The sequence below is a fragment of the Neopsephotus bourkii genome, unplaced genomic scaffold, assembly GCF_033783945.1.
Source record: "Neopsephotus bourkii isolate Nb327-2 ecotype Australia unplaced genomic scaffold, CSIRO-AGI_Nbou_v1 NB_1234, whole genome shotgun sequence".
NCBI lineage: Eukaryota > Metazoa > Chordata > Aves > Psittaciformes > Psittacidae > Neopsephotus > Neopsephotus bourkii.
The window spans coordinates 5291475-5303317 of record NW_026901719.1 but is presented as its reverse complement, the minus strand read 5'-3'; the positions used below and the strand labels follow the sequence as shown (position 1 = coordinate 5303317).

Sequence of the window (11843 nt, the reverse complement as noted above, 5' to 3'; positions counted from 1 at the left end):
ACCCCGAGGCAGCTTCTCTGTGAGTCTGCTCCCAACCTAGCAGTGATATAGCGATGGTGTGGCATTCGTTTCCCCTACTTAGCTCCTCCAAGGTGAGTTCTTTGTCATTACATCTCCATAATTATTTTCTTCTCTGCTGTGTCAGTAGGGAGGTACATGCTGCCCCAAACACTGCAGGAGGAGTTGTGCATTGCCTGCTGCTGCCGTATGCCTGGTGCTTGTAAAAAACCCAGAACAGGGAGAGGGAGGACAGGAAAAAGACCCAAAGGTGTGTTCCTTCAACACCTCTTGCTTGACACTTGAGCCCTGGTTTTACGATGGTCAAGTGTCACTGGGGACCAAGTTACAGGGTGAATCAAACTCTATATTTAGGAAGAACAACTGGAAGCTATGACAGGAATTCCCTTTTACACTTCACTTCTCAGCTGAGTCCCACTCCAGGCTGGAGCAGCTCTCAGTGCCATCCCGGCTGAAAGCATCGGAGCTATTTCAGACACATTAAAAGGATCACAGTCCTCAGCTGGTAGAAGAAGGTACCTCTTTCAGCATCGAAGGGAAATCCACATATTCACTTGACGGTTTGGAGCTTTTCTTATATAACTAAATAAGTGAGCTAATCTTGAAGGGGTCAGTTAAAAACCTTGAAGACCCTTACAAAAACTCTTAAATAACTGCTGTGAGGTGACTGCAATAGTTGTGGGTTTCTGCTTATTTTCGTGTCTTGTGCAGTGTTATCAGCGTATTCAGAGCAGATTGTTACTGCTTTATAGTCTGTGGGGATCTTTAAAGATTTTAAACTGAAAGTCACTTAAATACCTAATGACTCATAAGAAGGGTAACTGCATATTAGCTCAAATACTGTAGTACATAGGCACATGCTTATTGTTTTCTATATGTTTGTTTTACCTGGTTAAATATTACATAGGGGTTTAAATGGTAAGAGAGGTGTTCTGTCACTGTAAACTTAACTGTAGTGGAGACAACTGCATTACAGAAAATGTGACCGCATTTGCCTACAGCATGTAGTAAGTTTTTGTGTAACAGGCTGGAAGCTGCAAAGTGGGGGTTTCTCTTCTTTCTTTGTACTAGCTGGTCTCACAGTAGTGTAGTTCCAGTCAAAGCCTTTTATTAAGATAATACACTGCAGTTCTGTGTCCAAAATACCCATTGTGCTTGATGCTGTGAGTGTGGCAGGGGGAAAGGACAGCTTCCAGCTGGGGCAGGGGGAGGGCTCTTTCTGTTGTCTGTGTGCTACTGTATATCTCTTGTGCGGATTACAAATGATGGCATTATGATGCCTCATCATATTTAAAGCAAATTGAATAAGTCAGCTTATTATCTTGCTGCAGCCCTGTCAGAAATTATTTTTAGCAGAGGGACAGAAGATAGGTCCTTTGTTTTACAAAGTTTCCTTTCAAAACACTGGTTTATTTCACTGTAGTAGTCCTGTATTTCACAAGTAGTCCCGTTCATGAGTACTTCACTGTGAAGCAAGGGAATTTGCAAGGCAAGTCTGGCATAAAACAGCTCCAAATTGAACTAACATTGCTGTCGCTCTCTAAATCCAGCTCAGCATGCAGCCCATACAAGGTAAAAGGTAAGGTGTGGGGAGGCCAGAACGACACTGGGGAATACAGTCTGTGTTTCTCTGGCTGCATACATGCAAAATCCTGCCGTGGAAGTCAAGGTGAAGAGTGTTTTTTTCAAGTTTGCAGAGCTGATTGGAATGCCAGAAATAACTTAATGCAATCAGTGCAGCACCCTTGACTATCTCTGGGACGCGTGGCAAAAGAATGTATAAAAATGAACTAATCACTTCAGGAATAGATGCATCTGTAATCTAAGCTTTATTTCCTGTGTTGATGGTCAGTATTGCTCTGGAGGGAAACTCAGGGAAGGGAGGGAAAGGGAGACAACCAGAGAAGATTGTCTATTTTTACTCAGTAGTGTGCTGTTGTCCTGATTTCTCTGGCGGTAATGAGGACAGCATGAACTGGAAGGAAAATCACCTCCTCCAAAAGCAGTCCTACACAATTGTATCATGCATCTGTCTTTAGGAACTGGTGTCTGATTGCAGGCATTTTGAGTGCAGGCTTCTTGTGAGCCAGAGCACCTCACTGAGAAGTGCTATCACTGTACTTGTTTTAAAGTTGAGATTCAATGTAAATCCTTGTCTGTTTAGCTGTAGATGGCCCAAGAAATGTATTGCAGTTTTTACAGTGCACAGGCAGGCAAGGTGGAAAGTACATCCTAGAATAATGAATTTCTCCATGAGAGTGGTTAGAAAGTAGATCCGTGGTGTTTAAAAATGTTTTATGATAATTTCCTGTGCTTTTGTTTACATTTTTCATCCTGATTAGAAAGAGGAGATGATAAGAAAAAATAATTAAACTTTTCTGGTTTATGAGTCCTATCTTTCCAATAAACCAAGGGACTGTTTTGAATTTTTCTTTGGAATACAACCACAGGTTCACAGCACACTTATTTCTATGTATAGCAGAGACTTTCAAAAAGGAAAGGCAGAAAGTGCAATAAATCCTTTTGGCTTTTTGAAATCTGTGCAAATTTTGTCACGAACTTCAGTGGTCAAGATTTCATCCCCCAAAGTGAATTCTGAAGTTTTTAAAACTGCCACTGATTTTAAGATTGCAAATGTAAATGTAAATATAGAACAAGAACATAAAACTCACTGGAAGCATGTGGGCTTTATGTTGCACAGTGGGATTTTTTTCTCATTAATTTAGTGGAAGCAACTTAAACCCAAAGCGACCTACGAAGTTGACATCCTCTAACTTAATGCTGTGTTGGTTTGGACAGCACTCTTCACAGATGAGAGAGTGATCAAAGGGAGACCTCTAATGGCAGGTCATTTTTACTTTTAAGTTCTGCTCAGCATTATACACAGATCTGAAGCTGATGTGAGAATATGCAAGAGCAAGTCTTCCATGCAGCTCCAGTGGTGATAGGCTGATATTTATGTTTCAAGCTGATATTCATGTTTCAAGCTGATATTCCAAGCTGAAGCCAACCTGCAACTCATTGACATTTTTCTCCGATATCCACTTGACAGTTATACTCTTTGGAGTACCAAAGCCTTTGACCCACTTTCGATTTCTCTGTATATTTGTACTGTCTCTCCTACATAATTTATTTTTTTTTTCCCCAGTGTTTTCCTTCTCATCTCAGGTTAATTATAGTAGCAAAAATATGCTGTGGTTTGGTTGTGGTCAATGAGTTCTCTGGTGAACTTCTTTCTCACTTTTTTGTATCACCATCTTATTTTGTATTATAATGATAAATAACCAGACTTTGATGAAGGTCCAGGCTAGTTAAGATCCTAATGCTCAACGAAGGAATAAAGGGATGAAACAATGTTTTAATTAATAAGATTTCTTTTACAGTCTTTAGACTTTGGTGTCTTTCCCTTTGTTATGGCATATTAATACTGTATTAGTCCATAATTCTCCACTTACATAAAACTATATGGAAAGCTCTGTTCTTTTTTATCTTGTTGCTAAAGAAAATTGATGAATCTATATGATCTAAAACTTTGAAGAGAGGCTGCTTCGTGCCCTAGCAATTGTCAAAGAGAATTTTATAGTTTGACCATCTTGATCATTTTCAGTCTATACTGAAATTAAAGGTTTGCAAGGATGTGTGTCAGAAAATGGTTATGATGTTGGTGTTTATCAATGTTTTGTACAGCAAATTAGCTTTATTTGAAAGAAGTTTTAAACTGAAAATTCTAATAATTCCCACATTCATACTGTGACAGAGATAATCATACATTGTTTATGCTCAAATGTTTCCCATAATTCTTACTCATTTTACAATGCAAGGTTGCATTTTACAAATACAAGTTTTGAGAGATTCCTTATCTCCACTCTATTGTTTTTAATGTGAAAGAGAGAGCTCCATTTGTGGCTATGAAAGATTAATTGGAGAAGCTCGGGTATTCTGTCTCCTTCTGATATTCAGAAGGAATATCTAAGCAACTCTGAAACTGAGATGGAAACAGGAGCTGGGCAGATGAAATGACTGCCTGTCAAGAGGCAGCATGGGTTAAGTTCTAGCTTATCTCCCTTAGCTATCAGAATGTCAGAGCCTGTAACACTTTCTCATTTTGCTTGCAGGGATAAGCCTCTGTCTTAAAAATGTCAAAACAGCCAGCGTCACATGTCAGAGCCATTCAGGTAAGAGAGAGTATTTATGTTTCTAACATAATCAAATAATAAATCTCAACCTCCATTGCTTGGCAACCTGCATTTTTGCTCAGACAAAACACCACAGAAGTGCTAACTGGGGATTATTCTTTTAAAGTGAAAAGCTTAGTGGGTATGAAAGCACTGAAAAAGTTTAACCTGAAGAGCATCTTATGATCTGAGCTGATAAAAACCAGGATCAGATAGATTGGTTGATCGCTTGTTTGCATGGTCTTTCCAGTGTTAGGTTATGCCTGTTGGTGGATCAGCTAAGCAAAACATGGTGATGCATCTGTATGACTGATCAGCAGCATGAGTAAAACTAATTTTTGCAACTCTCAGATTTTCCACAGAATTAATACAATGCTGGAAAAATTATAGGCTAAAAAGATCACATAAAAATTGTGAAGTCTCCCACATCTGCCTTCCTTTAGGAAAAAATCCACAACTTCCAATGTATATTTAAACAGCATTTTATTTAAAAGCCAAAGTAAAATGAGAGAAATGTTGATATTTTCATTTTAAAAATTCTTGTCTGTCGCATACCTCTTCAAATGGCATGTTCTCATATGAATGAAGTTGGTTGTTGTACACTTGTAAAAGAAACAGCTGAAGAATAATCCCAACATCTTCATGAAGTAGCATCATGAAGAATGTATTTAGCTCATACTATCACTGATTATTGTCAAAAGGCCAGAATACCTCCTGAACTGTAGAATTTTCATTATTTTGTAAAATGCAATGAAATTTTACCATGAGTTCAGGTTCCTTGAAATTATGCAAGAAACAAAATTGAATGTCTAAAGTCTTATCCGTCCTCTGTTTCCTCAAGATAATGCTGACTCAATGGATTAGAATATCAAGAAGTTTAATTACGCAGTGGCTAGACAGCATACGGAAATTGTGAGGCACTGTAAAAATGCTAGTTTTCATTATCAACATCAACTCTGCTGTAACAGGCACACAAACTACTGTACTCCAATTGGGTTGAAATTAGCAGAAGTTTGCCATTGATTTCACTCAGTTCAAATTTTCATCCCTCTTTTAGAATGATTGTGGAAGTGTTTTCTGATTAATGAAAAAATGTAATCCATAGATTAAAATTATTTGCATTTTACATCTAAACTCCATAGTCACATACAAAGATTTTTAAGGAATTAATTTGGTTTACTTTTTTCCTTAAGGTAAAAGGTAGTTATAGTCTCCTTTTTTTTTTATGATAACTTTTTGACTTCTTAATATAAAAAAAACTTCTAGTTTGTCCAGTTAAAAAAATGCATTAAGCACTAAGTTTAATATTTTAAGAACCATATTTTTTTTACAAGGGTAATTTGAATAATGAGAAAAATTACAGCACAAATTTTAAAATAAAACTATTAAACATTGTGTCAAAGGTTGCTCCAGCAGGGAGGCTTGCACTGCAATTGAGGCCCATTACATTTTGAGCACTGTAAGAATCATGACTCAAAACATAACATTACTTTTATACAATCTGATTCATATATTATGACCTTTGCTATTATGTGCTATTATAGTAGGACCAACATCCCTTGGAGAATATGCATCATGCTGAAGTGATGGAAATGTAATGACACTTAACTGACTGAAGTATTTCATGGTACTCAATGTCAGAATTTACTTCTTTCCAATCGCATGAGGTATATGCTAAAATCTTCACTTGCTAAGAGCCACTATATGCAGATGTGGGAGAGATAAAAATAGCAACTGGTTCCCAAGATCAGTTTGGGTCAATAGAGGATCAAAGTACTGTTAACTCCTGGTAACATTGTTGGCCTCCCCCTCTCAGTGTATAAAAGGCTGTGTACAGCTCTGGCTGAAAATTATTCTACCTCCAAACACCACTCTTGGCTTTCCCTAGGCATAGGGGCAGGTTGTGTCCTATTTTCATTTTTTCTGAATTAAAGTAAGTTTTCTCTCCTTTATTATTATTTTTTAAAAATTGAATATGTTTATACAGGAGTGGCTTTCCAGCTTATTTAGTCATCCTTCTGGACAGCTAGGAATGGCTGTGATGTCGTGAAGAATTTATCCTTAACAGTCCTCAACTCATGCATGGTTGCATAACTTGTATCCTAATCTGGATATCCTGTGTCTACTTCTACTAACTAGAAAGAAGAACGCAAACAGATGTCTAAATACCAGTTTAATCTAGTCAAACCAACAATAAATGTTGTGTATCGTGCTTACAGATATTTTTCCTTTTGTCTGTTCAGGAAGACATTAGTGGAGTTTATCATTACAAATACCGACTCATTATGAAAACTGCAATGACATCCAAAGTATGGTAGGCACTTTCCGAAAAGAATGACAGATGAAATGCCAATAGTTTTAATAATTAATATGATTAAAAATACTAACCACACCTAGAATGTCTGTCTAAAGCAATTATAATTTAGGATTTCAGGAGTCTGGAACAAAAAAATTTCCTGTTTCCCTTTTTAGCGGATGGGGAGCAAGCAAGGAAGATGAGCTCACTAAGGCTCGTATCTCCATCCCAGCAGATAGGTGACAAAAGCCTTGAAACATATTTTAAACACAAAATTGCAAACTTGTGCTGATCGCAGCACAGCACAGTCCTTGCAGAGCTATGCTGTCTTACAGAAGGTGATCTACCCATTACATGGCTGCTTGTCTGTGGGAAGGGACCAGCACTAGATTAGAAGATTTATAGCTCAGGTCTCTGCTACCTCTGGTCAGGAGCTGTTTGGAAATCAGTCATACTTTCATTTCATACTAGAAGTATTTTAACTTACAGTATATGTTAATCAGATCCAGACAGGGTTAAACGCTGTCTTAAAGGCTGCTTGTTTAACCAAGTTAATATTTCATGTCACATCTTGTCCAAACTCTAATGTGAATGTACTTATTGCAGATAACATAATACAAACTGCTTTTGTGTGACACAGATTACTGTGAAAATCCTGAAGCAGACCAAAGAGCAGTTTATTTAATTTAATTAGCAGTCTGGCACTTAGTGGTTTGTTTTTTTTTTATTTCCTGAAACATTTTTAGTCACAGTTGGTCTGTCAATCATAGTAGGAAATGAAGGGGCTGGGTATCAGAATTACCATGCTGTGGTATGCCCTAGGTGGCCATGGGAGGCAGGCTTCTGCTTTGATTGACTCCAAGGGGAAGGAATGCCTGAGTTCAAGACGCACGCCGAGAGCAAACTCTTAATGTTTCACCTCTGTGAGCTTGTATGTCTACACTAGCTGTAAAGTGCAGAGACGTTTCATTTCCAGAAACAAAACCTACCTGGAGTTCACAGAGCCTGGTGGGGGAGATGCTTAAAATTAAAAATCGCAAAGCTATTTTCGTAAATGAAATAATGGGTTAAGTACTGTGAGGCAGAAAATGCCCCATCTCCGAGGAACTTAGGAGGTGTAGGTGAAAGGTTTCACAATATCTAAACTAAAGCTCAATGAAAAAGTCTTATGAAATGAATGCCTAATTGTCTATAAACTACATGGCCCTACAGACATTTGCCAGCCCCACTGAAATGGCAGCATCACCTTGCATAAATAAAATAATGGTAAACAGCTGAGTAGAATACAGGGGAAGGTGTTTATTTCTTGCAAATTGATTCTTAATTTCCTTGATATTTGATTGCAACTGTGTGAACAGTTGTTACTAAAAACAGTGGGCTGTTTTCCTGGGGCTGCTCAACCTGGAGCACAATCTGCAGGACCACTATTTGAGCAGAAGGATGGGTTTATTCGTCTTCATTTAATGCAAATCATTCAGGTGGTAAACTACAGTCAAACAGCTTGCTGTTCGAAGATTCTCTGCTTCTGCTCCATAATGTTACTGATTCAACCCCTGGTTTTACCAGTGGGAGTCATGATATTTTGATGACATTTCCTAGGACAAGCTTCTCTTCTGAGATCACAAGATAAGAATTTAGGTATAAATTTTGCACTTAGTTAATCACACCTTTTGACTTTTAAAACAAGCCAGTCTGGGTCACATTGGGAAATAGATACAGTTTAGCGGCTTTTTCCTAGGCGATGTTTTCTGCCGTTCTTTTCCCCAGCATCTTTACTTGTAAGGTATCTATTACCAGCCCCATTTATGTTATGGCTACTGACTTTCTGCTACAGATAAAAAATCAGATTGAGGCAATCATGTGGGTATTATTCTGGGGCGAGTTTGCTAAAGCCAGGGCTAGTGGTCTCTCCAGTGCTGGAGCTGGCTCAGCTTGCTCTGACCTATAAAGCCCTGCTGCAGGCCAGGCTGGAGTGGCTCAGTGAAACCCAGCAGAGGCTCGAGGGTCGAAAAGCCTTTCTGCCTTTTCTAGCAGAACCTCTTCACTACCAACAGGCATAGTTGTAGGACTAAGGCATTATATTTGCAGCACCTGTGGGTAAATTTTGTCGGTAAAAATAACATTTTAAACAGGGTGGCTTCAGTTGGCCCAGGGCAGGCTTTCCTTCCTAATGAGCTGGGATTAAATGAGGTAAGAACTGGTGTTGCTGGGGGAGGGAAAGTGGTCCAGTGGTTGGGGCTTTATTGTAGGATTTGTGTCATGTACACTTAGATGCTGATTATGGCATTCACTTTCTGTTTGACCTTGATCAAACTGAAGCAGACCTAGACCTAGACACTTTGGTGCTCCGCATTAATTTGTTTCAAGTCCAGTGAAATCAGGGAGCTTTAGAATAAAATGCAGAACTTCAAGAGCTTACTAGATAACTTTGTTTTTTCACTTTCCACCTTTAAAATGGAGATAAAAGCCCTTCCCTTTCCCATGGGAGTGGTGTGATGCATGCATGCAATGAAGGCGTAAGTGCTTGGAAACTGATAATGTCCATACACTTGTCCCACCCCTTTGGAATTTTGCCTTTTACCAGCTGTATGTTTATTTATCAGTCACTATGCATCATAATTTCCTTCTCACAGGCTAATATTAACATCCCAATGGGAGCATTTCGACCTGGTGCAGGCCACCCTCATAAAAGAAAAGAACTTACACCTGAAGAAGTGGAAGAGGTAAGAAAAAAGGGGGGGTTTGGTTTTTTTCCCCTCAGGAGAATCCCTGCCATTGATGGAAGACAGCCTTTTAATCAGTCTTACAGCACTGCATACCAATCTTAGGTACCACAGCTGAACATGCACTGGTCATTCATGGAAATAAATGGCCACCTACTAAACACTTCATCCATACATAGTTCTGGTTTTGATGCCAAGGCATCTACAGGAATTTAAACTGTTTCCAAGGCACGTAGCTCTGCTTCAACAGCATGATATCTGCTGTCAGGAAAGAGAGCCAGGATTTCACTAGCACTATTTATCTAGATGGGAGTTGATGGATACAGCAGGAAAAGTAATAGCAAGGCTTTGGAAGAATATGCTACTACCTGTCGCTCAATAGTGTGATTTATTGTTACAGCTTAACAATATTGAAACAGGTCTTAAAACCTGACACTTTTAAGAATATTTATCAGTGAGGACAAATTGAATGTGAAGACACTTGCAAATTAAAAACAGAAATTGTGAACCCATTCATCTGCATACAGGTGGAAATACTCAATTTTATATTGAATTCTGTATTTTCATGCTTACATTTTACAGGAGTATCTAACACTGAGTTTTGAATAAAAAATCCAATTTATACCTTAACATTGATCACAAAGGTTATGATTAATCAGAAATATCATATTTCTGGATGATATTAAGCCATCTTATTTACAAAGAACTTTTATAATAAATAAGAAATAAAACCAATGGTGGAGGAAAAAGTAGTGGTAGATACTCCAAACAAAATAAAACCAACAAGTGAAGTAAAGACGGGTGTTCATGGCTTCCTGGCCAGTTGGCTTAGTTTGAATATAAAATCACCAGCCAAGAACAGGTACTGCTGGGCTGATGCTCTTCAGAGCCAAGGGGAGGGAAGGCTTGAAGCAACCTGATACAGGTGGGCTGCCTCTGGCAGGACTCAGCCAGATGGACTTGCTGACCTATAGGCGCACCAAATCTGTCGTGGCTGGAGGGGGTCTTGCCCTCATGCAGAGAAGAGCCGTGATGATCAGAAGGGAGTGGATAGCCACTTTTCTCCAGGCATGCAATGGAGCTGAAGGTGATTCAGTCCCAAACAAGAAGCAGCCAGATTAGTCTTGTACAAATCGACAGCTCCTTCTGACCTGGTATAGGCACTTAAAACAGTCAGGCTCAGTTGTGTAAGAGCTAATTCTTTTCTTTTCTGTCCAAATCAGACAGACTTTTGTCTGAATTTCAATATAGTGCTCTGTTTACAGAGAACTTCCCCAAAGAACTCAAACCCAGGTTGACGTGAATCTTCTTAAGAAGATAATAAACATACTCAAAACTCAAACATACAAAGCAACCTTGAACACATATTGTGGCTTTCTCCCCTGGAAAGAAATCAAAGCATATTCTCTCTGCAGTAATTAAACTGGTGAAGGCATGCATGTTATTAAGCAGAAACTAATATAGCATGTGTGAATTCTAGTAGAGTTTGAGAAATAAATGAACAGTGCTGATAATTAGATTTGGTTGGGTAATGAATATTGCTTTGCTTCTCAGTTATGTGGATACTATGTATGAGACAGACATTATAGAATGAATGTTCTTGGCCCCAGTTTTATAGCCAGTGTGCAACCAAACCAATGGCACTAAAGACCACAGAAACAGATCTTGTAAGAGGAATAGAATAAAAATGCTACCAGTTGTCTTGTCTTTTCTATTTTCCCATCTTGTTAACTTTTGCAATACAGCTTGTGATTCCTTAGAGCAGTTTTATACAAATACAACTTTTGCTAACAGTGCTTAGTATTTTTTACTCCATTTTAAAACCTTGGCAAAGGATATGAGGGAAATACAGGTCTTAAGTGGATGGTGGAGTCAAACGGGAATGTATATTTTTAAAGGTCAAGGGAGTGGACATGGTAAGGACATGAAAAGAAATGGGAGAGTGGGAATTTCAGAAAACAACTCTTCTTCAGTCAGAGCATTTCCATGAATGTATTCGTTAACTTTTGTCATATATCTCTTCAGACTTTCTTAAATAAAACTGAAAGTCAAGGTCTGATATCAGCTGAGCATTGCTCATGGAGTGGGTGGTACAGGGAGGGGTGCAGTCATAAATAGCACACGCATGAGGTTAGAAGGGAAAGCTAACATCATTTTATGGAGTGCAGGATCTATAAAACTTTGCCAAAGTTTGCACTGTTTGCACTATGAGAGGAATGGTATTGAAGATGAATTGTATTTTTAATAGTAGCTGATAAGAACTAAGGGGCTAGGGGCATGGTAGTTTTTCCTGATTATTCAGATTAGCTAGTTGTGTGAGAAAGCTATCAGAGAAAACAATACAAGCCCATGGCATATTTGACTACTGATACAATTTTGTGCATCCCTCCGAACACCTTCTGTATCACTTTATCATCCTGCTGTGCTTTGCTACTGTTTCAGGATGTTAGATCATTAAGACGGCTATTAGACAGTATGTATAGTAGCTGGGGCTGGAGCACTGGCTATTTTAAATGATCAAAAAGAAATAATAGTATAATGACATTAATGAGTAGCAGTATTATGGATGTCATAAAAAGCGACCATGACAAGCTTGAGAGGTGCGCCTGTGCAAACCTCATGAAGTTCAAC

General features: G+C 38.6%; 1 protein-coding gene across 8 annotated transcripts in view; it reads left to right on the top strand.

The window, feature by feature from the left end:
• The first annotated feature begins 126 nt into the window (after positions 1-126).
• SMPX (small muscle protein X-linked) overlaps positions 127-11843 on the top strand; it is a 41290-nt gene continuing 29573 nt past the window's right edge. For 3 of the 8 annotated variants that reach the window (XM_061364598.1, XM_061364596.1, XM_061364597.1), the window contains exons 1-3: positions 399-578; positions 4134-4193; positions 9123-9212. In XM_061364598.1, coding sequence (XP_061220582.1) covers positions 4155-4193; positions 9123-9212 — 129 coding nt within the window. In that variant the 5' untranslated portion in view covers positions 399-578; positions 4134-4154. Of the gene's footprint in view, positions 269-382; positions 609-4133; positions 4194-9122; positions 9213-11843 lie in introns of those variants that run through there. The other 5 variants (XM_061364603.1, XM_061364601.1, XM_061364602.1 and 2 more) reach the window with 5 other exon arrangements.